Here is a 27,397-nt window from a genome sequence, read left to right as displayed (position 1 = left end):
GTCCCAAAAATAAATAAAAAACGTTGAAAAAAAAAATTTAAACACTAGGCTTTATGCACGCACGTGCATGTTCATGTGTGCTTGCCTTTGTCTCCCTGGATGTATATCATGTTTATTTCATTTTTATTTTTTTTTGAGAGAGAGAGAGGGCGTAAGTGAGTGAGGGGCAGAGAGAGAGAGAGAGAGAGAGAGAGAGAGAGAGAGAAGTGGGGTCCACCTGAAGCGGGCTTGTATTCACCCGAACTGGGGATCAAACTCACCCGATGTGGGACTTGAGCTCATGAATCGTGAGATCATGACCTGAGTCGAAGTCAGATGCTTAATGACTAAGGCACCCAGGTGCTCTTGTATATTATATAACTCAGGATCCTTTAAAAAAAATTTTTTTTGACATTTATTCATTTTTTGAGAGAGAGAGAGACAGAGCATGAGCGGGAGTGGGGCAGAGAGAGAGGGAGACACAGAATCCGAAGCAGGCTCCAGGCTCCAAGCTGTCAGCACAGAGCCTGATGTGGGGCTCGAACACACAAACTGTGAGATCATGACCAGAGCTGAAGTCGGTCTCTCAACTGACTGGGCCACTCAGGTGCCCCTCTGACTCAGGATCCTTATTCAGTACATTTTGTCTTCTGTCATTAGTTTTGGTGACCCTCTGGAATTTGCCAGTAGTCTATGTCCCTTAGTTCCCAAAATTATTATAAGCAATTCTGTGATGAATGTTACTGTTCATATATTTTATATACCAAATTGTTTGCTTAGGATAAATTGCTAGAAGTGAAATTGCTGGATCAAGGATATGCAGTTTTGAATGTTTTTTTAAATGTATTTCACAATTATTCTCCGGGAAAGCTTATATTCTCTAGTTGTATATATAAGCAAGCCCTCTTGTTCCTGAACTCTTAGTAATACTAAATGTTTTTCTTAAGTTTGTCAGTTTGATAGATAACAGATGGTACCGTATTCTTGTTTAAATTATTACTTTTTAATTACTTGATTATTTGGACATATTTTCGTGTTTATTGGCCATTTAAAAGTTCTTGTTTTAGGAATTACCTGTGAATAGTTTTTGCTCATTTTCCTTTGGAGTGTGCTTTTCATCCTCTTCCTTCATTTATTAAACAAATATTAATTGAGTACTTTTTCTGTGCCAGGGCCAGGTACTGTTCTTTGTGAGCAGCCCTGATAAGATCTCTGTGATTAAGGAGCTTACATTCTATTGTAGTGAGACAGAAAATAAACAAATATGTAATATGATGAGTGGGGATAAGGACTGAAGGTAAAGTAGGCATGAAAGGGAGGTAGCAAATGATTGTGGGGGATGCTGTGTTATGAAATGGGTCATGGGAGTCCTCACTGACACCACTAGTATATAATAAGTGGAGACCTGAAGATAAAGGCAAAAGCTCTGCTGATTTTGGGGGGAAAGCATTATAAGACAGAGGAGACAACCAGTGCAAAGGCCCTGAGGTTGGACTGTGTTTGACATGTGACCATAGTTTGGTGAATGAAGGGGAGAGTTAGGAGGTGAGTCTGAGAGGCAGACTCAGCAGCAAGGAGTTGAATGGATGTGGGGATGTAGAGCATGCATGCAGGGCTTTGGAACCAGAGTAAGGTATTTGGATTTTATTCTGAGTGATCTGGGGGAGCACTGAAGAGTTTTGAGTGGTGAAGTGGCATGTTTTAAGAGATGTTTTAAGAGAACATTGGTGGTAGTAAGTGGAGACTAGACTGGGAGGTGGTCAGTAGTGGAATCTGGAAGATCAGTCAGGAGCCTCTTGCAATATGCCAGATGGGAGACACTAGTGGTGTGGTGGAAGTGACAAGGGATTCTGGATAGATTTTCCAACATAGAACCAATGGATTTTGCTGATGGAGATGATGTGAAGTGTGAGAGAAAGAGGAGTTAAAGATGACTCTGGTTTTTGGCCATTTGAGGAGATGGGGGAAATGTGGGCAGAACAGGTTGGCTGGTAAAATCTTAGTGATTTGTAAGAGCTTTTTATGTGATGAAGTTTATTAATATTTAGTCATTTAGGTGGAAAAAGTTTTTTTTCCTCAATTTGTTGTTAGTTAACTTTGTTAGTGCTGTTTTGTTGTACAGAAATGTCAACTGTTAGTCTTTACAGGTTTTGGTTTTGCTGTCATGTTTAGAAAGATTCTAAAATAATCACCTAGTCTTGATCCTCTATGGTTTTGTATTTGCATTCACTCTTTAATCTGGATGGAGTTAATTTTGGTATAAGCTTAATTAAAATCTTAATTTTTTTTTTGGCATTTTTAATTTAGGTTTGTTTTATTTAAGTTTAATGTTAATTCCATGCTGTGTTTCAGTAAGAACAATACAGATTCTGTATCTGTGGCTCCAGTCAGATGTCCAGTAGTACAAATTAGCTTCAAGTTACACATACTGAACAAAAGAGGTTGGGCGAGCGAAGTAGGGAAGGGGGGGCCCAGGGGGGAGAGGGAAGGAGAAGAAACAAAGAATTGAACACGCATGCAGGCTTTTCCATACCACCTTCAATGCTAACCTGCTTTAGAGGGAGAGTAAAAGCAGGCAAGAATGAGCAGCCACGGATTGTTGAACTGTTACCAGCACCATGCTTTTCAGCAACATTTCAGCAGAGTTTGAAACACTTTTTACAGCAAAACCATTACAACTCTCCGAACAACTTTTAACCACCTCAAGCTAACACCCAATTAATTTTAAACATTGGTATAAAATTCAATTTAAACAATTAGAAAAAGGAAAAATAATACCACAATGCCTCATAGTGTGATTAACCTCTCTCTTAGATGCTCGCGTCACCTAGAAGTCTAATAGCTTTCAAATATCATTTCCATTTCTAATGGTGATCTTGCCCCACCTGGCAGGAGACAATACAGTAATGCTGAAAAAGCCTCTATGCAGTCCTGTTAGTGTCTTAAAGAACCTAAAAGCTGGGACCAGTAAAATCCACAGAAATTCACTCTTGCCTTTAAGAACTTTTGAAAACGGTTAAAAAAAAAAAAAAAACAAACAAACCAACAGGGCAGGAACCTAAATTCGGAGACCAAATGTAAAAGTCAGATTTGGTGGTTCTCAGTGACAATGGGGGAATTTCCAATGGGGGTGGGATGGGAAGGAATGGGGTGGTCAGAGATGGTTTCTCTTGTTGGCTTTTATGTCTCACTGATTTTCGTCTTCCACATCCTGCAGCGCTTCTTTATTCTGCTCTTCACCATCACCCTGCATGTCTGAAGTCCATAGTGTCAGATTATCACGTAACAACTGCATGATAAGTGTAGAGTCCTTATAGCTTTCTTCACTCAGCGTATCCAGTTCTGCAATTGCATCATCAGAAGCTGCTTTTGCCAACCTGCAGACACGGTCAGGGGAATTAAGAATTTCATAGTAGAATACGGAGAAATTGAGAGCAAGACCTAAGCGAATAGGATGCGATGGTGGAAGTTCTGTCATTGCAATATCACTAGCAGCTTTATAAGCCACTAGGCTGTTCTCCGCAGCCTCCTTCCTGTCATTTCCTGTGCAATCCTGTGCCAATCCTGGCAAATTCAGCCAGATACCTGTGGTAGTCCCCTTTCATTTTATAATAGAAAACCTTGGACTCGCCAGTGTTAGCTGCTGGAATGAGGTGTTTGTCCAGTACATCCAGAATGTCACAACAGATTAACTTTAGCTCAGTCTCAACCATTTGCCGATATTCCCGAATCATTTTTAGTGTGTCTTCTCTTCCCTTGTTTTCTTTTTTCTGTTCAATGCTGCTGATTATTCTCCAGGAAGCTCTTCCTGGCTCCAATCACATTTTTATATGCAACAGATAGGAGCTTTCTTTCTTCAACTGTCAACTCCACATCCATCCCTGCTACTTTCTTCATCGATTCCACCATTTCATCATATCGCTCAGCGTGCTCGGCCAGCTTCGCCTGGTACACCAGATCCTCCCGATTATCCGTAGCGGAAGTGGCTCCGGAAGGGTCTGCGCGACGGCTGGAAGCGGATAGTGTCTCCGACTCTCTCAGCCTCTCGCTCCGTGTCTGGGCAGCAAAAATGGCGGCGCCTCCAAATCTTAATTTTTTTCAAATAATTAACCTTTTATTCTAGCATCATTAAACAGTTTGTTCTTTACTAAGAGAAATGATTGTATCATTGCCTCTGAATTGGGAAAGGGGTATGTAGCAAGTTGTGTAAAAAGATATTTTATTACATAGTAGTGTTTGGCAAGCCCCTTGTCTTATCTTTGGCTGATGACTTGGTGCCTATAATTTCTGATTATCCTAGATTGTAAACATTTGTCTCCTGAGTCTCTTTGATCCCCAAAGAAGGTACTTGGCTTAGAAAATGGCTTGCGTCAGTTTCCCTCATTGATTGTGAATTCTGTCCTGTGGATGAAATGTGACCTGTTTTTAACCACAGCCTATGACTTGCCACCAAATACTATTTTCTACTACTTAATTTTTTGTCAACTGATAATTGTTCTGAGATTATGAACTAAAATTTGCTCTAGCAATGCAAAAATTGACTACAATGTATACTTGTTGTCCATTTAATCACACTACAGATTCCAAAGCCCTCCACATTTATGTATTCCATACATTCTCTCTGCTCTAGTCCTTCTCTGATATGTGGATAATTTAGAGGGGACGATATTTAATTTACTGAATTTTCTTCTTTAGGGTAAGAAATATATTTCCTATGTTGTTAATAATGTTTACCAAATCTTATAGTTGGGTTAAGTCTTTAAGCTTGGAAGTACACCTCCAGCATTTTGTTACTTAGAAATTTATTTCAAGGCTGATTGAACCTAAATCTCTTAACTGTTTCTTTGTTTTTTTGTAGCGAGGGAAATATGAGGTTCCTAAGTGGCTCTCTTCTAGTAGCGTTCTGCTTCTTCAACAGATGCTACAGGTAAACTTTGTTATTTATATTTAAATAATAGAAGTCTACTGCAGTTGATTGATCCAACTTTAAGATGTCTGTGGTGCTGCTGTATTTGGAAGACAACACCGTTTTCCTATTAGCTTAAAAAAATTCCATTCAGTATATCTGCTGCCCTCTACTAGATGCTTTCTTTTCTTTTTATTTATTCTAAAGTTTTATTTATTTAAGTAATCTCTATACCCAGTGTGGGGCCCGAACTCTCATGACCCCGAGGTCAAGAGTTGTATGCTCTTCCAACTGAGCCAGCCAGGTGCCCCTTTTTGAAAATGTATTTTTATTATTCTTTTTAAGTTAGATGTTTTCTTAATTATGTTGCAAATGCATTTTCTTTTAGACCTCTACCATGTCTTTGCTGATGTGGTTTTCCTTCCTTTTTCTTGAGCATTGTCTGTTTTCTCTGATTAACTCGACCACCGTGTTCCATTTTCTTGCTCCTGCTCTTGCACATTAAGTGTATAGTAGATAGGGAATAAATGCTTGAATGAGCTGATACACAGTCAAGTGGACCCTATGACCTAATGCGATGATTCTCAAGCTTTAGCACGTATCAGAATTGCCAGGGGCTCATTAAAACACAGACTGCTAGGTGCCACCCTGAGAGAGTGTCTGATTCAGTAGATCTGGGGTAGGACTAGGAATTTGCCTTTCTAACAAGCTTCCAGATGCTGCTGATGCTGCTGGTCTTGGGACCACACTTTGAGAACCATTGATTTAGGGGAATGGCTTCTGAGGTCTAGGTATCTACCCTGGCAATCAATAGGCATGCCACTAACCTGGTTCTCATCTGTCAAATGGGGATTCTGACACTGGCCTTACTGCTCTGTAGTGTTATGAGGGTAAAATGAGATAAATAGGAAACACTTTGAAAATAGGAGTACCTTATTAGTGCAATATTTTTTTCATTATTATGTATTCAGAATATCTTCCAGTTTTTCCATCTATTAAGCCATCTCCAGTTTTTATTCAAAATTTACTTCAGGCTCACCCACCTTGATTAAGTAGGGCCAGACTACCAAATCTCCATAATGAGATTGAAAACACCTCATCTTTCTTCTGGACTCCAAAAAACTTAATCTTTGTTGATTAATTTTCCTCTCCTCACATTTGAAAATTACAAATGGAAAAGAAAGGTGTGCTTTTCAACTTGTTCTATGTGATTGTAAGCTCATCAGAGGTAGAGATTGCATATTCACTATGAATGCCCTGCATTGTGGCTGCTTGAATATTAAATTGGTGAATATTTCCTGTGAATAGGTTTTCCAGCAAAGACTATTACATCATACAATAGATTGACTGAACTTCATGAATAATGTCCATACCAATGAAGTTCATGTTTGTTAAACATTTATCTTCTAAGCCCGTGTTGGTTGCTATAGTTTTCTTGCCTCTATTGCCTTTTTTAAAGAATTTATTCCAAGGCCATTTTAAGGTCTTTGACAGCGTTTTTGTGATGATAAAGTTTACATCTGTTCTGATGAATTTTGAGTTCTCAGGAGTAAAGGAGTTCTGTGTTCCCTATTTGAAATGTTAACCTCTAGCTACTTCTCAATGGCCACTAGGTGGACCCAAAGAAACGGATTTCTGTGAAAAATCTATTGAGCCATCCTTGGATCATGCATGATTACAACTGTCCTGTTGAGTGGCAAAGCAAGAATTCTGTAAGTAAAATGAAGTCTGGTAGAATTTTTCAAAAAACCTTGTTTGATCTTTCTGTGGATTCAGGAACTACACTGATGTGGTTTAAATATAAAAGAAAATGTAGTTTGTAGACTTGTTCATCAGATTGGTGTTTGTGAGGCTTGTAACCTAATTATATATTTGCCTGTTAATCTCTAGGACAGTGGCTCTTAACTTAGGCCGCACATGAGAATCATTGGGACCTTAAAAAAAAATGTCAGGGCATCTGGGTGGTTCAGTTGGTTGGGTGTCTGACTTCAGCTCATGTCATGATCTCATGATTTGTGAGTTCTAGCCCCGTGTTGGGCTCTGTGCTCACAGCTCGGAGCCTGGAGCCTGCTTCCGATTCTGTGTCTCCCTTCCCTCTGTCCCTCCCCAGCTTGTGCTGTCTCTCTGTCTCTTTCAAAAAAAATAAATAAATATTAGAAAAAAAAAAAATGCCTGTGCCCCATCCCAGAACAATTAGTGGATATTTTTAAAACCTTCCATGTGTTTCTTGCCTGTAGTCAGGATTGTGAACAGTGCTGTGGAAACCAAAGCAAGTTGCCTAACTCTGCCAAATCTATTTATTTGTCTATAAAAAGCAGATTAAACCAGTTCTGTCTACTTCCCAGAGTAGTTATGAGGTTATAGTGGTTCTCAAACTTTTAAGTCGGAGGACTCCTTTATACTCTTAATATTTATTGATTGATTCATTTAAAAGTAACAGTAGCGAACCTATTATATTTTGTCTCAAATTAATATCTTCTGAAAAATAACCTTAAAAAATAAATGTAGCGAAAAGAGTAGCATCTTTGCAAGCTTCTTTGTAGTCTAGCTTGATAGAAGACATTTGGATCTCATCTGCTTCTGTATTCAGTCTGTTTTGATATGTTGTTTTGATTGAAGCATATGAAGAAAAAGCCTCACAGATATGTACTAGGAAAAGAGATAAACACTTTAAAAACTTTTACAGATAATTAGGGATATTCTGTGATAGTCCATTAAAACTTGACAACTGGTAGTTTCTGAAAGGTTAGTTGATTGTGGAATATGAAAGCACATCAATGAAGCTGTCGTACTCTGTTCCATTCAAATCCATCGGTCTGTCCATTGGATTCCTTCCTCATGTAATATTATGCATTGGTCATTTGGAAACTATTGGTTCACTGAGTTATGCATATCTTCCAAATGTTAACACCTTTCAATCATACACTAGAAAAAAATCATATTCCTTTTTTTAAAGTTTATTGATTTGAGAGAGAGAGAGAGAGAAGAGAGCACACGTTCTAGTGGGGGAGGAGCAGAGAGGGGGGGAGAGAGAATCCCAAGCAGGTTCTGTGCTGTCAGTGCAGAGGCTGATGCAGGGCTCAATTCCACAAACCGTTAGATTGTGACCTGAGCCGAGATCAAGAGTTGGATGCTTAACCGACTGAGCCATCCAGGCACCCCAGAATCACATTCCTTAAAATCACTATTGATCTCATCAGAAAAGTCTTTAAGATTTGGAAAGCTGTTAAACTAATAGTGGCAGGTACAAAGTTTCCAAAATGTTAATTTTTGCTTGAAAGCTCAAATCATATCATTGGCAGCAAATACTGTCAGTTTGTTTTCCTTGAAGTGGCAAATTCATTTTGTTCATTTTTGAGAAAATGCCAAATACCCAAGTCTAAATAATTATAGTTTGCCATTGTTCTTTCAAGTAAAAATGGTGTTTTATGAAGAAAACAGGTAATTCAACTCATAACTCAGTTACACAGGCACTTTTCCTCTAAGAACCATCATATTTTGGTATACATAAGTGCTTTATGCACAGTTCCCATTTTGTCACACAGAATATAAAAAATACATGTACTCAGTGTCCAAGATTTAATAAAATTAGTACTTTTTACTGCTTCGTCAATGATATTCTTTTTTTTTTTTTTTTTTGAATGTTTATTCATTTTGAGAGAGAGAACGTGCATAAGCTGAGGAAGGGCTGAGAGAGAGAATCCCAAGCAGGCTCTGAGCTGTCAGCACAGAGCCCAACGTGGGGCTTGATCCCACGAAACGTGAGATCATGACGAGCCAAAACCAATAGTCGGATGCTTAACTGACTGAGCCACTCAGGCGTCCTACATTAATGATCTTAATTGAAACTGACTTAAAAAAATTTTTTTTGAACTGTAAGTGCATGACAAAGAATATAGTATTTTAGTATAGTTTGGTGCCACTGCGTTGATTTGTACTAAGGCACAGCAGTGTTATTCATCATTGCTTTTGCACCATCACTGCAAATGTTAACATTGTGAAAAATGAAAAACAGTATTATTATAAAAAACAGTTTTGAACTTGGAGATCCTCAAGGGGTCTGTGGACTACACCCTGAGAACTAGTCTAATATATATATGAAATATATATATGTGAGTTATTTAAATAATTATTATATTAATATTTAAGTCTTTTTTAACCAATAGCAACTTGAACTTGGCAAAAATGTGACTATTGCAAAAGGATATGTGCTTTGATATTAACTGTTAGTATGTAAAATAAAATCTCAAAATTTAGTGACTTAAAATGATTATAACCTCTAATTTTGCGGATCAGCAATTTGGGTTGGCTCAACCAGGCAGTTCTTGTGCCCGTCTTACCTGGGTCACTCATGTGTCTGTAGTCACCTGTGACTTAATTGTGGCTGTATGGTCCAAGCCTTACTCAGAAGATCAGCTGTTTGTGCTGGCTGTTTGTGGGGCTGCATTGTGTGCAGCAGGCTAGTTGGGGGTTCTTGAAATGGTGGCTGGATTCCAAAAGAGGCAAGAAAGTGGGAAGGCTCTAATACTTTTCAAGCATTTTCCAAGTCTCTGCTTGCATCATGTTTGCTTATATCCCAGTCACCAAAGTGAGCCACATGGCAAAGCCTGGAGCCACTATGAAAGGTGTACCATTCTAAGTCCAAACAATTCTTATCCCCTATGTATAGATAAGGAAATCAAGAAATGAAAAATAATGACTTAAAAAATAAATTTGAAAGAGTGGCATCGCTTTACATCTTTGCAGATTAAGTCTGACTTAATAGAAGACACTTGGATTTGTATCTGCTTTTGCATTCAGTCTGTTTTGCATTCTGTTGTTTTGATTGAAGCATACGAAGAAAATGTAGCCTCACATAGGTATGTGGTTAGAAAAGTATTTTAATACTTTAAAGGAGAAGTATTTTAATGGCCTCTTCAGATAATTTGGCATGTTCTCTGATAATCAGCTAAAACTTAGGCAGCGTAGTGGGGTATGTGCATGGGTCAACAGAATAGCTTGGATGTTTCTCAGACATGTCACAATATGGACTTGGTACAGCTGTGAGGTATTTGCTTTCTGGAGTAATCACCTTAATACATGCAGATACTCTTCCCAGTGAGCTACCTGGTCTTGGAAAAATAAATGAAGCTTGTTTTTAGCTTCTTCTTACTAGTTTGCCCACTGTTAGAAATCCCTTCTGATTCTCCTATGACTGTCAGCTCCTAACGTTTTTCTTCTCCATGTTCCCTTCAGTCCTCCAGGACATCTTTAGTATTTATTGAGCAAATGCAGTTAGAGGGGCAACTTAATTCTTTTTTTTTTTTTTTAAGTTTTTATTCACATTCCAGTTTGTGAACATACAGTGTAATATTAGTTTCAGGTGTACAACATAGTGATTCAGCACTTCCATATAGCACCCAGTGCTCATCAAACAAGGGTACTTCTTAATCCCCATCACTTATTTAACCCATCCCCCCACCCACCTCCCTTCTGGTATCCATTAGTTTGTTCTCTGTAGTTAAGAGTCTGTTTCTTGGTTTGCCTCTCTCTCTCTCTCTCTCTCTCTCTCTCTCTCTCTCTCTCTTTTTTTCCCTTTGCTCGTTTGTTTCTTAGATTCCACATATGAATGAAATCATGTGGTATTTGTCTTTCTGTGACTGACTTACTATGTTGTTGCAAATGGCAAGATTTCATTCTTTTTTTATGGCTGAGTAATATTCCATTGTATATATATATGTATATGTGTGTGCGTGTATATATATGCATGTGTGTATATATATATGTATATATATGTGTGTATATATATACATACGTATATATATATATATATATATATACACACACACACATCTTCAATTGATGAATTGATGGACACTTGGAATCTTTCTGTAATTTGGCTATATGCTGCTATAAATATTGGGATGCATGTATCCCTTTGAATTAGTATTTTTGTATTCTTTGGGTAAATACCTAGTAGTGTGATTGCCAGATTGTAGGGTAGTTCTATTTTTAACTTTTTGAGGAACCTCCACATTTTCCACATTGGCTGCACCAGTTTGCATTGCCACCAATAGTGTACAAGTGTTCGCCTTTCTCCACATCCTTGACAACACCTGTTGTTTCTTGTGTTACTGATTTTAGCCATTCTGAAAGGTGTGAGGTGATAGCTCATTGTAGTTTTGATTTGCATTTCCCTGATGATGTGCAGAGTTGAGCATCTTTTCACACGTCTGTTGGCTTTCTGTGTGTCTTCCTTATAAAAATGTCTATTCATTTTCTGCCCATTTTTTAATTAGATCATTCATTTTTGGGGGTTTTGAGTTTGATAAGTTCTTTATATAATTTGGAAACTAACCTTTTATCAGAATATGTCATTTGTAAATATCTTCTCCCATTCCCTAGGTTGCCTTTTAGTTCTATTGATTGTTTCTTTTGCTGTGCAGAAGCTTTTTATTTTGATGTAGTTCCAATAGTTTATTTTTGATTTTGTTTCCCTTGCCTCAGGAGATATATCTAGAAAGAAGTTGCTACTGCTGATGTCAAAGAAGTTACTGCCTGTGTTCTCTTTTAGGATTCTTATGGTTTTAGGTTTCATATTTAGGTCTTTAATCCATTTTGAATTTATTTTTGTGTATGGTGTAAGAAAATGGTCCAGTTTTATCCTTTTGCATGTCACTGTCCAGTTTTCTCAATAGCATTTGTTGAAGAGACATTCTTTTTCCCATTGGATATTCTTTACTGCTTTGTTAAAGATATAATTGTGGATTCATTTCTGGGTTTTCTCTTCTGTTCTATTGATCTATGTATCTGTTTTTGTGCCGGTACAATACTGTTTTGATTACTATAGGTTTGTAATATAACTTGAAGTCTGAAATTGTGATGTCTCCAGCTTTGTCTTTCCTTTTCAAAGTTGCTTTGGCTAGTTGGGGTCTTTTGTGGTTCCATACATAGTTTGGGGTTGGTTCTAGCTCTGTGAAAAATACTTTGGTAGTTTGATAGGGATTGCATTAAATGTGTAGATTGCTTTGGGTAATATAGACATTTTAACAATATTTGTTTGTCCAGTCAGTGAGCATGGAATGTCTTTCCATTTCCTTGTGTCATCTTCTTCAATGTCTTTCATCAGTATTTTATAGTTTTCAGAGTACAAGTCTTTTATCTCTTTGGTTAGGTTTATTCTTAGGTATCTTATGTGTTTTTGGTGCACTTGTAAATGGGATTGAGTCCTTAATTTCTTTTTCTGCTGCTTCATTATTGGTGTATGGAAATGCAGCAGGTTTCTGTACATTTTTATCTTGTGACTTTAGTGAATTCGTGTATCAATTCTAGCAGTTTTTTGGTGGAGTCTTTTGGGTTTTCTATATACAGTATCATGTCGTTTGCAAATAGTAAAAATTTGACTTCTTCCTTGCCAATTTGGATGCCTTTTCGTTTCTTGTTGTCTGATTGCTGTGGCTAGAACTTCCAGTATCATGTTGAATAAAAGTGATGAGAGTGAACATCCTTGTCTTTTTCCTGACATTAGAGGAAAAGCTCTCATTTTTCCCCATTGAGGATGATATTAGCTGTGGGTTTTTCATATATGGCCTTTTATTATGTTGAGATATATTCCCTCTAAACCTACTTTGTTGAGGGTTTTTATCATGAATGGATGTTGTACTTTGTCAAATGCTTTTTTCTGTGTCTACTGGTCGTATGGTTCTTATCCTTTCTCTTATTGATGTACTGTGTCACGTTGATTGATTTGTGAATATTGAACCAGCCTTGTAACCGACTAATAAATCCCATTTGATCGTGGTAAATGATTTTTTTAATGTATTGTTGAATTTCGTTTGCTAGTATTTTATTGAGAATTTTTGCATCTATGTTCATCAGGGATATTGGCCTGCAGTTCTCTTTTTCAGTGGAGTCTTTATCTGGTTTTGGTATCAGGGTAATGCTGGCCTCATAGAATGAATTTGGAAGTTTTCCTTTTTTATGTTTTGGAATAGTTTGAGTAGTATAGGTATTAACTCTTTAAATGTTTAGTAGAATTCTCCTGTGAAGCCATCTGGTCCAGCTCTTTTGTTTGTTGGGAGTTTTTGATTACTGATTCACTTTCTTTGCTGGTTATTGGTCTGTTCAAGTTTTCTATTTCTTCCTGTTCCAGTTTTGGTAGTTTATATGTTTGTGGGAATTTATCCGTTTCTTCTAAGCTGTCCAATTTGTTGGCATATAGTTTTTCATAATATTCTCTTTTAATTGTTTGTATTTTTGTGGTGTTATTTCTCCTCTCTCATTTGTGATTTTATTTATTTGAGTCTTTTTTTGATCAGTCTGGCTAGAGGTTTATCACTTTTATTAATATTTTTCAAAGCACCAGCTCCTGGTTTCATTGATCTGTTCTATTTTTTTTTTTTTTTTTTAGTTTTTATATCATTTATTTCTGCTCTAAAATGTATTATGTCCTTCCTTCTGCTGGCTTTAGTCTTCATTTGTTAACCTTTTTCTACCTCCTTTGGGTGTAAGGTTAGGTTGTTGAGCAGCAACTTCATTCTAACAACTATCAACACTGAGAGCCTAAGAAAAGCAGAGTGTGCAGGTGTGAGAACGGTGCAGTAGCAGGGCGGGGAAACTGGGATGTGCCCCTTGTGAGGTGGAGGGAGTGGGTGGTGCAAATGCCTGTGTTCAACCATTGGGGGTCATTGTTTCTCCATGTGTGGGAGGGCTTTGCATGTCTTCTCAGCCATAATCCTAATAGAGGATCCACTATACTTGCAGTAGAACAGATGCCTAAATGAAGAAGGTCTCTGATTTCACCAACACAAAAATTATTTTAAATTTGGGTGCAGTATAAAGTAAAATATATAGTTTTGAGTGTTCAAAGAATTTGTAAATTTTCTTATATCTTAGTATAGTAATTATTTTTTACTGAATACTTACTATAATCATATAGTGTGCTATTATAGTAAGAACTCTCTATGTATTATACCACAATGTAATACAGAGCCCTTAGGGTATTACCTATAAGAGTCAGGTGATATTCTATGGCTTTGTGTTTTTAACTCTTTTAACTCATTTAATCCACATACCAACCCTCTGAGGTAGATAGTATTGTTGTCCCCATTTTGCAAATGAAGCAACTGAGACACAGAATCATAAGGTAACTTCCCCAAGATCAAACAATTAGTAAGTGTAGAACCAGGATTTGAACCTAGACAGAAGGCCTCCAGAATGAAATGGATCTGGTAGGTCAAATAATTCAAATTTAGGGCCTGCATCCTGCATAGCTGTGGCCTTTGTGACGAGGACCAGGCCATGCATCTGGGTTCTGTTGAAATAGCTATTGGAGCAGCGTCATGGAGAGGTGGCACTGTGGTGTGACAGAACAAACTCTGGGCTAGGAATGAAAAATGCCAGTCTTAGGCACATCACAGGAATTTTTCTGAGTATTTTCTCACCTCTAATGTGGGTATTCTAACATCAGTCTCTTGTGTATATTTGGGTTATATTTTCCCCTTTATAGAGTGCCTTTACATGTTGTGTCATTCATCTGTCTCGCCTGCCTTATAGTATTGCTTCAGGGATCAAATGAGTTATATACAGAAGAGCTATAAGGGTTTATTGTTGCTTTTCAAAGTATTTGCTTTTTCTCCCTCATTATTATGTTTTGTCAAGAGTGAATTATAAAAAATAATTCAGATTTACTTGGATATTTAATGTATAGGTGCTATTCTATAACTCTATGCATGATCTCCTTCTATCATTTTCACACATAACTCTAGTACCCAAGTGTTGTATCAAATAGAAGTTATATTCAGTTCCATTTTCTGCCCTACTGAACAGGAAATGTAGTAGGCACGGATAATCCAAAATAATTGGCTAGCTTTTGGTATTCATTTTTGTACTTAATTTAACTTGAGTCCGTGTGGCTGAGAATTTAGAGTACGGATCTTCCTTGACTTAAAGGGTTACACCCCAATAAATCTGTCGTAAGTTGAAAATATCTTAAGTCCAAGATGCATTTAATACACCTAACCTGCTGAACAGCATAGCTTAGTCTGACCTACCTTAAACATGCTCAGAACACTTACATTAGCCTACAGTTGGGCAAAATCATATAACACAAAGCCTATAATAAAGTGTTTAATATCTCTCGTAATTTGTTGATTATTGTACTGAAAGTGAAAAACAGAATGATTATATGGGTACAGAATGGTTGTAAGTGTATTGGCTCTTTACTCATGTGGTCGCGTGGCTGACTGGGAGCTACAGCTTGTTGCTGCCCAACATCACAGAGAGGATCATACCGTATATTGTTAGCCTGGGCAAACATCAAAATTCAAAATTTGAAGTATGGTTTCTACTGAATGTGTATCACTTTTGCACCATTGTAAAGTTGAAAAGTCATAAGTTGAACCATTGTAAGCCTGGGACCATCTAAAAGTATTGAGCCTCTTTGGAAAACCCAGCTGGAGACAAGCCATATCTATGTATTTAATGTTTATTTATATTCGAGAGAGAGAGAGACAGACAGACAGACAGACAGAGTGTGAGCTGGGGAGGGGCAGGGAGAGTAGGAAACACAGAATTTGAAGCAGGCTCCAGGCTCCACAGAGCCCAATGTGGGGCTCAAACTCTCGAACCATGAGATCATGACCTGAGCTGAAGTCGGATGGTTAACTGACTGAGCCACCCAGGTGCCCCTAGATAAGCCATAGTTTTAAGACTTGATGTCTTGTCTACCACACTCTTCATTCGTTCCAGTTCAAGAGTCCAGTAAAGAAGCTAGCACCTTCTTCCTACCCTTCCCTCCTTTCCCACACACACCTGTGGTAAAGGCACAAAGTAGGAGGCTATGGGAGAGAGAGAAAGATTGTTTGTTTGTTTGTTTGTTTTTAGGATAGTAACTTACAATTATGGAGGGAACCCCAGAAATCTTTTCCTTCTCATTTGAGCAGTGGTGGCATCAACTGGTGTCAAAGAAGATGCCCAACTGGTGGTAAAGTGTCTGGGCTTCTGAGGTTGGGACCTTCCTGAAGAGGGAATCTATAGTAGGGGAAACTGCTAAGGTCAAAGCAATACAGTGAAAACTTACCTTAGCATTTTGGACTTTTATAGAGCCATTAGTATAAGCCTCTGTGTCTCCACATTCTCTGTAGCCCGTGAGGTTGTGCTTATACAACGTTCTTTCTAGTGTTCTTCTGTTTTCATGATGGCAGCATGACTTTCTCTTGAGTCCGTTATTACAAGTATGGGATCCGGAACAAGGGAAGGTTCATGATATTGCTCTGCTTTGCTCTGGGCAAACCTCTCTCGGCATACTATGTTTGGTTCTCAGCACTTCACACTGAGGGTCAGTGACAACCTAGTGTGTGTGATCTAAAGAAAGGGCCAAGATGGTAAGGGACGTTAATCATTGGAATGGTGGTTAAAGAAAGTGGAAAAGAGAAAACTTGAAGAGGAAATGTTGTTATAATAGGAATATTCAAATTTCTGAAAAGCTCTTACACCAAAGAGGAAGTAAAATTATGATTGTTAGTAAAATTCGTTAACCACTTGTTGGGAGTCTACTCTGTTTAGATATTGTACTAGGCATTCCACGTATGTTGTATGTATTGCAAGACGAAGTTCCATTTCTATTTTATAGATGATGGAACTGATGCTCCGAGAGGTATAGTAACCTGCTGAAGGCCACACAGTTATTTAATGATTTCACAATTCAAACCAAGGTTTTTCTGATTCCAAAGCCTGTTAGCTGTAAGAGTGTATGGACTCACAGCAAATACAGATCATAGGGAGACAGACCTTAGGGGACAGGTGCGAGAAGCTAGCCATCCCTGTTCCCTGGAGAGGAGGGCTAGGGCAGAAAGTGAGAGATCACTTATTGGGACTGTTGTGAAGAGAATTCATACGTGGAGAAGATGAATTTAAAATTACATTCCTTTGAATCTCTTCCACTGTGATCTCCTGAACTCCTGTTCCAGGTCCACTCTAGGCCCATTTGGCCTTTTGGTTCTCAGTGATTCTCATTTGGTTCTCAGAACCTACTTCTGTCCCCTTGTGCATGGGTCAGCATACTTGGATAATTTCTATCCTGAAGCAAAATAAAGCTTGTACAGAGGCTGTTTTTTTAAAATCATGCTTTGCTAGTACCTTCAGCATAATGGTGATTGTGTGTCACCTATGGCACCATCACAAGGGCTTCTTGGATTGTTGTGGAACCCAAACACAGCTGTAGGTGCACTGTACTGCAAGTTTGAGCCACTCTGACCAGTCTGTTGTGTAGCCACTGATTTTAGTGCCTAGATGCTCTTTGCTGAAGATGCCATGCTGGCCTTACCATGTAGGGAAGGAGCATGTAGGGCCTTGGCTAGATAACAGTTTTAGCAATCGATCACACGGTGATGGAATGTGAAAGGCTGGGAAAGAACTCTTCTTCCTGAACTGCTTATTGTCATCTGTTGATATCTTAAAAAGTTCTGGAGAATGTTTATTGTTACTGAAGAATTTGACGGACTCCTGTTTTTTTACATATTGGCATTGATTTTACAAGGCAGTTTTGCTAGTTTAAAAAGTTTAAAAACAAATATATTTATAATTTTTTGTTAATAAAATTTGTATTTTTTTGTAGCTTATTCACCTTGATGAAGATTGTGTAACAGAACTAGCTGTACATCACAGAAATAACAGGCAAACAATGGAGGATTTAATTTCATTGGTAAGAAATATGACATGAATTTGAGAATAATATCTTTTGTTTTATTGTTCTTTATTGATAAAAGAAATATTCTGATAAAGTACATGGAAAATAGTATAGCATTTTTCAGACCTATGATTTTATCATGGATTAACTATTCCACTCAATTCTTTTCTCATGTCTGCTGGAGATCCTCTTTAAAAATGACATTGATTGGGGCGCCTGGGTGGCTCAGTTGGTTGAGCGTCCGACTTCGGCTCAGGTCACGATCTCGCGGTCCGTGAGTTCGAGCCCCGCATTGGGCTCTGGGCTGATGGCTCAGAGCCTGGAGCCTGCTTCCGATTCTGTGTCTCCCTCTCTCTCTGCCCCTCTGCCATTCATGCTCTGTCTCTCTCTGTCTCAAAAATAAATAAATGTTAAAAAAAAAAAAAAAACCTAAAAAAATTAAAAAAAAATGACATTGATTTGGGTTTGACTCTTGATTTTGGCTCAGATCATGATCTCATGGTTCATAGGATCGAGCCCTACATCAGGCTCTGTGCTGAGCATGCAGCCTGCTTGGGATTCCCTCCTTCCCTCCCTCCCTCTCTCCCTCCCTCTTCCCTCTCTCCCTCCCTTTTTCCCTCTCTCCCTCCTTCCCTCTCTCCCTCTCCTCTCTCTCCCCCTTCCTCCCTCCTTTACCCCCCCATGCATGTGCACTCTCTCTCAAATAAAGTTTAAAATAAAAAAATATGACATTGATTAAAGAGAATTACAGTGGGAAAAAAAAATAAAGAAATAGAAAAAACTAGTCCACAGAGAATTGACAGAGTTCTGATTTTACTACTTGAAATTCTATACATGGAACTATGATTCTGCTGTAGGAATAGGTAAACACAAAGCAACTTTCTTCTTACCCGAAAGCAACTCCATAGCACCACATCACCCCTAAGCTTGTGAAGCAAATACCATGAAATCATTATCAAGTTATTTCAGAAGCTTAATCTCTAGATCATACATGTGTTTTTTTCCTAGAGATGGAGGCACTCATAGTTGACATAGTTAACAGTTGAACCTGTTAGGCAGGGATTGAGCCCATCTTTGCTCCTGGTTCAGTACTGTCTTTCATTGTCTCTGATTTGTGGTTTGTTTTTTTTTCTTTCCTAATTTGCAAGTTAAAGACTTAAGCAAAATTTTTTTTCTAAACAAAGCTTTGCTAAGCCACAATTCTTTTCAATGAGGAGGAGATATAAAAGATTTCTTTTGGATGACGTAATAAGCAAAGGTTCTGGAATGTGTATGCAAAACAGAATGATAATGTGTTTTGCATGGAAAATGCCTTTGAAGGAATGACAAGGATTGGGAATTGCTGCAAGGCCCTTCCTTAGTCTTTTATAATGAGAACTTGAAGTTTCCATTTAAGCAACTTAAAAATAAAAGTATGACTTTTTCTTTAGGATGATCTTTCATAGAAGACTTTCAGGTACCTAAGATTTCTTTTAAATTTTTCATTTTAGAAGTTTTTAAATGCCTACAAAAGTAAACAGTTTAACATTGATCTTCCACGTACTCATCATCCAGGTTCAACAGCTAATGACATTTTGCCAGTTTTATCTATATCCCAGTCCCCTCTCCCATTTGCCTTTTCTAACTAGGATATTTCAAAGCTCGGCCCAGACATCCTGTCATTTTATTGAGAAAAGATTTGGTGTGTGATCACAGACTTTCATTTATTTATTTTTAAACGTTTATTTATTTTTGAGAGAGAGAAGAGAGAGAGCCGAGCAGGGGAGGGGGAGAGAGAGAGAGAGACACAGAATCCGAAGCAGGCTCTAGGCTCTGAGCTGTCAGCACAGAGCCCGATGCGGGGCTCGAACCCCCAAACTGTGAGATCGTGACCTGAGCCAAAATCAAGAGTCGGATGCTTAACTGACTGAGCCATCCAGGTGCCCCATATCACAGACTTTTAAAATCTGAATCCTAAAAGTAATATACTTAGAATTTCAAGAACTATTGAAAAATTATCTTTAAAATAGTATCCTTTATGTGATCTTTACATAATTTTCAAACTTAAAAGGGAAATGGGAATAGGAATTATTTTCTTTACTTCTGATATAGGAAAAGTAGATAATGAAGCACGATATTGTTTTCTGGTGTTACATCTCTAAAGCTCTCAGTGATTCTGAAAGCTAGGCATGAACAACATCAAGAATGCTGTGAAAAAAAGGAATAGTTTTTCTTCCTTTGGACTCTTCTCTCATTCTTAAATGTCTGCTTATACTTACTTTCCAGTCCTAGGGATGAGTAGAATATAGGCTATTCATTCTAAATGTGAGATTCTCAACCTTGTGTGAATCCTCTGGGAATCTAAACTAATCCTGATGCCTAGGTCCCACCCCCGGAGATTACGGTTTAATTGGTTTGGTGTGTGTCCTAAACATCAGAATTTTTAAAAGCTTTCCCAGTGATTGCAGTATGCAGCCAGGAGTTGAGAAGTACTACTCTAAATTCTTGCTATTCAAAGTATGCTTTGACCAGCAGCATTAGCGTCACTTGGTGCTTATTAGAAATGCAAACTCTCAGAGCCTACTTCAGACTTATTGAATCAGAATCTGTATCTTAATAAAATCCCTAAGTGATACATATGTACATTAAAAGTTGAGAAGAAGCATTGGTCTCAGTCAGTGGTTTTCAACTGGGAGTGATTTTGCCCCTCGGGACATTTTTGGTTGTCACAACTGGGGTGTGTGTGCATGATAATAGAATGTAGTGGTTAGAGGCCAGGATGCTGCTAAATATCCCACAATGCACAGAACAGACCCTCACAAGAAAGAATTATCCAGGTCAAATATCACTAGTGTTGGTTGGAGAAATCTTGGTTTAGGTAGTCTCAGGGAATTCACATTGGTCCTAAGAACTTTCCAGTTTAAGGAGCCTCAGGAACAGCAGGTTTGAGATCAGCTGTGTCTGTTATACTTGTTTTTGGCACCTCAGGAGCTTTGCCTTTACTTTGGGGTCTGGTTAGACAGGACAGACAGAGATCAGGTTAGTGTGATCCGTCCTGGGATGGTGCTGCTGATCTTTGTGCAGAGAGAGAAACACTATTATTGTCAAACATTGGCCTCCTAGAAGTCCCGCTTTTATATTATATACATGAGCACTCTTAATCTGCTTTTTATATGCAGCAGTTAGAGTTTCACTGTGTCATGATTTCGGGCTATCCCGCTGTAGCCTGCCCGAGAGCTTCCAGTAGTGGTGCCAGAGCTTCCTTCCACCTGATTGCTTTCCTTACTGCTCCCCTCTTCTTCCAGCTGTGAGTGGCTGTGATTTGTGGGGGCAGCCAGTCATCTGGTATGGGGACTTCATTGAGGGTCACAAGTGCACATGAGAACCAATTCAGACCAAGACAGATCCCTTCCCCCATCCCTGTAGGGCAAATCTCCCTGTATTCTGGTGGCAGAAGTTTAAAGGCCTCAAGGACCAAGGTCAAGGGAATGATAGTGAGCCACTCCTCAGTTTCTCAAAACACTCTGTACCAGTAACTTGTCTGCCCTCAGCCCAGGTGCCTGGGCAGTTCTTTAACATTTAGCCTGTGTGAGCAACAGCTGGGGATTTTTAAATGTTTTTTCTTTTTTTAAAAATGTTTTTAGTTGTTGTTGTTGTTTTTAGAAATGCAACCTTCTTCATAATAGGTAAACCTGTTGGAGCTGCCTAAAAGATAATGGAGACATTGGTTGTGTTAGACTTGTGGATTGACATCACCTGAAAATGTAACTAATGTGCCGATTCATCTGTTATTGAACACAGAACTCCCCTGTGCATCTGATTGTGACGAGTTGTATGCAGTGGCTATGGCCAAAAAAAGTTATAAAAAGGATGCTTTTTTTTTGCTTAGGGGTAAAGAGGGGTTAGAGTATGGTTGTAAAACTCTGAGGCAGCTTTAGAAGACTCCATCTAAAACTGTCCAGGTATTGTTTACAGTGCCTGGATTGTGCCAAACCATTGTTGGTACGCAAATGGCAACTTGTTTCTGAGCCATTCTGTAATCAGTTTATGGCATCTCTTTCAAAGAGGTAGGGCTATCATACATGAGACCATAGATGTGGCAGGTGGGGAAAAAAAAATCTTGAATGTAGTTTTTGGAAAGTGGAGAGTGGTTATAACTAGATAGTTTTTACCCAGTTCCCAAGTACCTTCTCCATGAAACCTTATCTGACCTTCCCCTGATCCTGTCTGGATTAAAGGCAACATTCTGTGATAATTTATCACAGTATTTTATACCTCTTCCACTCGATTGATAGGTCCATTATAGATTTCAAAGCATACATGATGACTATGGCCATCTAAAATATTAACTGATAAAATTTAATAAAAACAGGGTTTTTATTTAGACCTTTTTGGTAGTAGACCTTTTTGGATCATGTGCCTTTTGAGGAGATACATGCATTAAATATTATTCAATGTTGGGGCGCCTGGGTGGCTCAGTCGGTTAAGCGTCCGACTTCGGCTCGGGTCATGATCTCACAATTCGTGGGTTCGAGCCCCGCACTGGGCTCTGTGCTCACAGCTCAGAACCTGGAGCCTGTTTTAGATTGTGTGTCTCCCTCTCTCTCTCTACCCCTACCCTGCTCACGCTCTGTCTCTCTCTGTCTCAAAAATAAATAAACATTAAAAAAATATTATTCAATGTTATTAAAATTTAATGCTCTTATAGGGTAGAGTCTCCTAGTCTTATGAGTGCATTATTTAGAAACTTTCAGTTATACATAATGGATTGAACAGATATGTTTACATCCAACACTTGCTAAAACCTCACTAAAATAATAATAAAGGGGTAAAAAGGTAAAACATTTCGCAAGCGTGATTGGAATAAAAGAGGAGACAAAAAGTAATGTGAGTAAAATTTTGGGAGTTATAAAATAGGTAAGTGGCAGCTGACATAGCATTTTAGAGAAAGCTGAAAGCTAAGTGCCTGCACTGGGAAAAGAAAATAAATTGATTAGGACCTTAGGCTCCAGAAAAGCTTAGGAATCAGAGGTACTCAGAACCTCTGAAGTTAGGGAAGTAAGTAGGGTAGAACAGGAAGATTGGTTGAAAGTCTGTATGAGAAACAATTGGACCCCTAAATCCCTTTCTTTACTTTGAGCTGCATGATAGCCACGTCTTCCTCACCCCAGCGGAAGATAGGAGATATTGACCAAGAGGCACTGTTGTACCACACACAGCTTGTCCATTTTGAAATGGACGCATGGGCACATGCAGTCCTCAAATTTAACAGTGAACCACTACCTCTAACCCCTTTCCCTCTTCAACTCTGAGAATGCTAGAACCAGGAATTTATCCTGTTTGCAGTGGGGGTGGGGAAAATATTGGAAGACTCATTTCTAGGGAAAAGCCAAGGGGGAGGACCTACTATACCTAATGGTTGGGAGTTTAGATTCCTGTCTGTTCATTATAGAGGGAAGCCCCCAAGCTGATGAGCAGCCTCAAACTACACACAGACCCTTTAATTAGCTGTGCTTTATAATTCCTCCCCTTTAAATAGAGACAGGCAGCCAAAGATTACTAGACATTTGAGGAAAGCCTCTAACATGAAAATCAGAGATCAAAACAAGTGGTGGGGACCAGGGGTGGGTGAAGAGGAAGAAAAGTAAAGATATTCAGAAATAGAAGATAATGCAGGGAGTGGAAGAAAATGGCTAAGAAATGATAATTAATATTCTCAGAGATAAGAGAAGCTATTTCTTTTTCGAAATAAGAATAAGATGACTAAAAAGGAACATTTCAAGAGATAGCTCTTGAAAGTTTAAGATATGACGACAGAAATGAAAAGCTTAGTAGAAATGATTGAAAATGAAATTAAAGGAAAATCTTTCAAAAGTAGAACTTAAAGACAAAGAGATGCATAAATAGAAGAGAATGGGTAAGAAAGGTCCAACATACAAATAATAGAAGTTGCAGGAAGACAAAACAGAAGGAAGAATGGAAGAAAGCATCAAAGAAATAATACAAGAAGAAATATTCCAGAACTGAAGGTTTCTAAGGTAGTAGAACTGAGTTTTTAAGAATGAAGGGGCTTAGCCAGGGTTTGGAAATGTGGATGAAAATAGATCTCCACAAAGTGGAATTTCAGAAAAGTGGGGGAAAAGGGAATATCCAAAAAATATCTAGAGCCAAAAACAATCCCCAAAAGATCATAAACAAAGGCTTGGAATTGGAAAGACTTTGGATTTTTCAGTAGTTATATAAGAAGTGAGAAGACCATGGAATAGTGTTTTCAAAACTGAAAATTATTATCATCCTAAAATTATATATTCAGCCAAACCAGAATCAAGTGTGAGGATGAAATGCAGTCAGTCACCAGGCATGCAAGATCGCAAAAAATTTACCTCCCATCCATCTACCTTCAGGAAGTTACTGGAGAATATATTGCACCCAAACAAGTGACCAAGAAAGAGGAATCCTTAGGATCTAGGAAACTGGTGACACATTGTAGAATAGAGGTGAAGGTAATCCCTAGACTGACAGTTAAGTTGCAGGTTGAGAAAGAAGCCAGTCCAGAGTGGAGCATGGAATGCACACATCAGGTGGAATGTCTCCAAAATGGCAGCGGAGTGGGGGCCAGATCGGCTGGTGTATGTGGACATGTTGAGGGGAGGTGAAGAGTGCTGGAGAGTGTGCAGATGAATTAGCAAGACGAATAACTGCCTCTTTTTTATTTAACTTCAGGAAAAACCAAGATATTAAAGAAGGAAATGCGAAGATAGTACCCTGCATGGTTTAGGTGCAATTCCATATTGGTTGTTAAGATATTAGAATACTTATATCCTCACTGGTAAAGAACTGCTGTGAGTGCCCTCCCCGTAGCCCATTACCTCCCTTAGGTCCCGTGGGCACCTCCCTCCAGTCTCCCCTGGAACCCAGTGATTAAAAGGTTAATAATTGTCATGGCACAGGTCCCCCAGGACCCTACTCAATCTCAGCCTCTGTTCTAATTGCTTAGAGTCAGGGTACCAATTAAATATTTCGAACATTACCCTTACTTAGTTGTGAATACTATTTACATAATCATAGTAGTATAAATATTGATTTAACTAAAAATTGTCATAAAATTATAGTGGGAGGATACAGGGAGGAAGAATGTATGGGGCAGGAAGGAAAGTTCTTATTTTCCATACTAGGAAATTCATAGATAATATCTGAAGCTGAAGAAAAATTTTAAAGCCATTAAATTTAAATTAAATTATAAGCAACATAGAAACATAGACCAAATAACTTAAAGTATTTAAAAGTGGTTCCCTCTGGGGAGTGGAAAGTGTGTGTGTGTGTGTGTGTGTGTGTGTGTGTGTGTGTGTGTGTGTGTGTCTGTCTATGTCTGTGTGAGAGAGTGAAGGAGACACGGTACAAGGGACGGTTATTTTTTCTGAATGGAAAAAAGTTAATGTAAAATAAAACATTATTTCAAAAAACAACTTTCGTCTTGTAAAGAACTTTGATTTTCTTTTTTCCAGTGGCAGTATGATCACCTCACAGCTACCTATCTTCTGCTGCTAGCCAAGAAGGCTCGGGGAAAACCAGTTCGTTTAAGGCTTCCTTCTTTTTCCTGTGGACAAGCCAGTGATACCCCGTTCACAAACACCAAGGTAAATGTTAGAACCTTTTGTGTGAACACTGACTGCTCTGGCCTCACGCCTGCTCCATTCATGAGTGGGTCCACCACTGGTGTCAAGGAGCCAGAGGCAAGACATTTTATGATTTAGATATTTTTGGTGAGGAAAATTTTTGGTGAGTTCAATTCAGAACTTGAACTCTAAAAATTTCAAAGTTAACATGGCATGGAAATAATCCTCTCTTCCCCTTTGTTTTTCACGAAAATAAGTTTTGATTGTTGTAGAAGAATTTTAAGTCACAGATAAGCTAAAGGAAAATAGAACTTATGCATAAACCTACTCCCTGTAGATAATATAGTTTTATTTGACTATGACTTTCCATTCTTTTTTGGTGTGTTTATTTATATAATTTATTTTAAATGTTCAGTTTTGAGAGGCAAAGTGTGAGCGGGGGAGGGGCAGAGAGAGAGGGAGACACAGAATCTGAAGCAGGCTCCAGGCTCTGACCTATCAGCACAGAGTCTGACACGGGGCTTGAACTCATGAACCACAACACCATGGCCTGAGCCGAAGTTGGACGCTTAACTGACTGAGCCACCCAGGTGCCCCTATTTATATAATTTATACAAGTGCTTTTAAAGGACACTTGTATTATTGGGTTGGGGATAAAAATTTTTAAAAATTATTGGGAGTAAGATTTCTGAAAATAGGATGTATTGTCTTTTATATGACATGAAATACTTTAATGAATATTTTGATACTCATTTATGTTGATGGTTTAGGTTTTTGTTTTGAGCAATAGTTATAGCTCATATAACTCAAATACCTTGTATGAATTTGTTGTGACCATATTTTTTCTACTTTTGTCCTTTTTGTCTCATTTTTCTTTGTCATGAGTGTTTAGAATGATGGAGAAGCTTTACATTTTTGGAAGCACCATGTCATTCCTAAGAACTCCCATTAGTCTCTATCTTCTGAGTTTTTGTTACCTCCCATGGTTTAAAATACTGCCTTCCAAATCCTTTGCTGGATGCGTGTGGGAACTTTGGAATATAATCAGTCTGATTAATTTAGGTTGCAATTTAAATTATTCTAGCACTAGGAAATTGTACTTTTATTATTCTCAGAGAGAGAGGTAGTTAGCTCTCTTTATTTAATCCAGTATAGCCCAAATGGCTATGTGTGAGGTGATTTTATTTCTCTGCCTCTCAAAATTATGTCAAAAGAAAAGCTACCTTTTTCATGATCTTGTGTTGAATCTCCCTCTGACCTCCCTGAATTCCTTTAATGTTTCATTTAGATCTCTCTCTTTTTTTAAAAAATGTTTATTTATTATTGAGAGACAGAGACACAGAGCGTGAGCAGGGGAGGGGTAGAGAGAGGGGGAGACATAGAATCTGAAGCAGGCTCCAGGCTCTGAGCTGTCAGCACAGAGCCTGATGCGGGGCTCGAACTCACAAACTGCAAGATCATGACCTGAGCCAAAGTCGGTCGCTTAACCAACTGAGCCACCCAGGCGCCCCTAGATCTCTCTTTATGGCACTTATCAATCATGTGCTGCAGGTATAGGGAATCTTATGTCCCTTCCAGACCCTGTCAGTCTCTGCCTCTCTCCTTTCCTCCCTAGTTGGTCTTTTGGCCAAACTAAGCACTAAAAGTGCCAGGAGCTTTACTTAAAAGTGTACGGGTTTGTTTTTTTTTTAAGTACCAGGAGCTACACTTAAAAGTGTAAAGGGATCTCTGAAGTGAAATAATGTCATTCCTGGGATGGTTTTCTAGTCTATTCTTGGAGAGTTTTGTTGGATTGGTGAATACACCATGCCCAGACAGATCTTTTACCCATGGACTCCGTGAGTTGTCCTGTCACTCATCCTGCCCACATTTCCAGACCCTTTAAACTTTCAGACTGAAGTGAAGATCTTGGGGTCAAAGAGAACACAAAATCATGAACTCTGTTTCTGATCAAGGTAATTGCAGAATGGCGTTAGATAAGTCTGTACCTAGAATAAACTTCAGCAAAATTTTTACATTTATAACACCTTTGTTAACAGTTCTGAGATATTTTCCTAAGCCATTGAATTTTCTTACATCTGGATTGGCCCAATCTCAGTTCACCTGCTTCTAAGAATTATGAAGTATTCAAGTATCTGGGAAGATACTTACTCTTCTCTTTCAACTAATGAGCATTGACCCTGATCGTGTAATTATTTGGGCATTATTGAATCAATTTTTATGGTAGGTAGATATTTTAATAATAAGCAA

At 38.4% G+C, this 27,397-nt stretch overlaps 1 protein-coding gene and 1 pseudogene across 4 annotated transcripts in view; one reads left to right on the top strand and one right to left on the bottom strand.

Moving 5' to 3' along the window:
• Positions 1 to 27,397, top strand: part of MELK (maternal embryonic leucine zipper kinase) — a 99,498-nt gene that overhangs the window by 41,685 nt on the left and 30,416 nt on the right. For all 4 annotated transcript variants that reach the window (XR_009251597.1, XM_058694902.1, XM_058694901.1 and 1 more), the window contains exons 9-12: positions 4,838 to 4,906; positions 6,499 to 6,597; positions 17,481 to 17,567; positions 25,037 to 25,168. Coding sequence is in view for 3 of the 4 variants with exons in the window: in XM_058694902.1 (XP_058550885.1) it covers positions 4,838 to 4,906; positions 6,499 to 6,597; positions 17,481 to 17,567; positions 25,037 to 25,168 (387 nt within the window). In the remaining variant the exon portion in view is untranslated. The remainder of the gene's footprint in view (positions 1 to 4,837; positions 4,907 to 6,498; positions 6,598 to 17,480; positions 17,568 to 25,036; positions 25,169 to 27,397) is intronic.
• On the bottom strand, positions 2,780 to 4,544 carry LOC131490917 (14-3-3 protein epsilon-like; annotated as a pseudogene).

The sequence above is a fragment of the Neofelis nebulosa genome, chromosome 12 (assembly GCF_028018385.1).
Source record: "Neofelis nebulosa isolate mNeoNeb1 chromosome 12, mNeoNeb1.pri, whole genome shotgun sequence".
Taxonomy (NCBI): domain Eukaryota; kingdom Metazoa; phylum Chordata; class Mammalia; order Carnivora; family Felidae; genus Neofelis; species Neofelis nebulosa.
The sequence above is the reverse complement of the archived record's forward strand: the minus strand, read 5'-3'. Positions and strand labels throughout refer to the sequence as shown.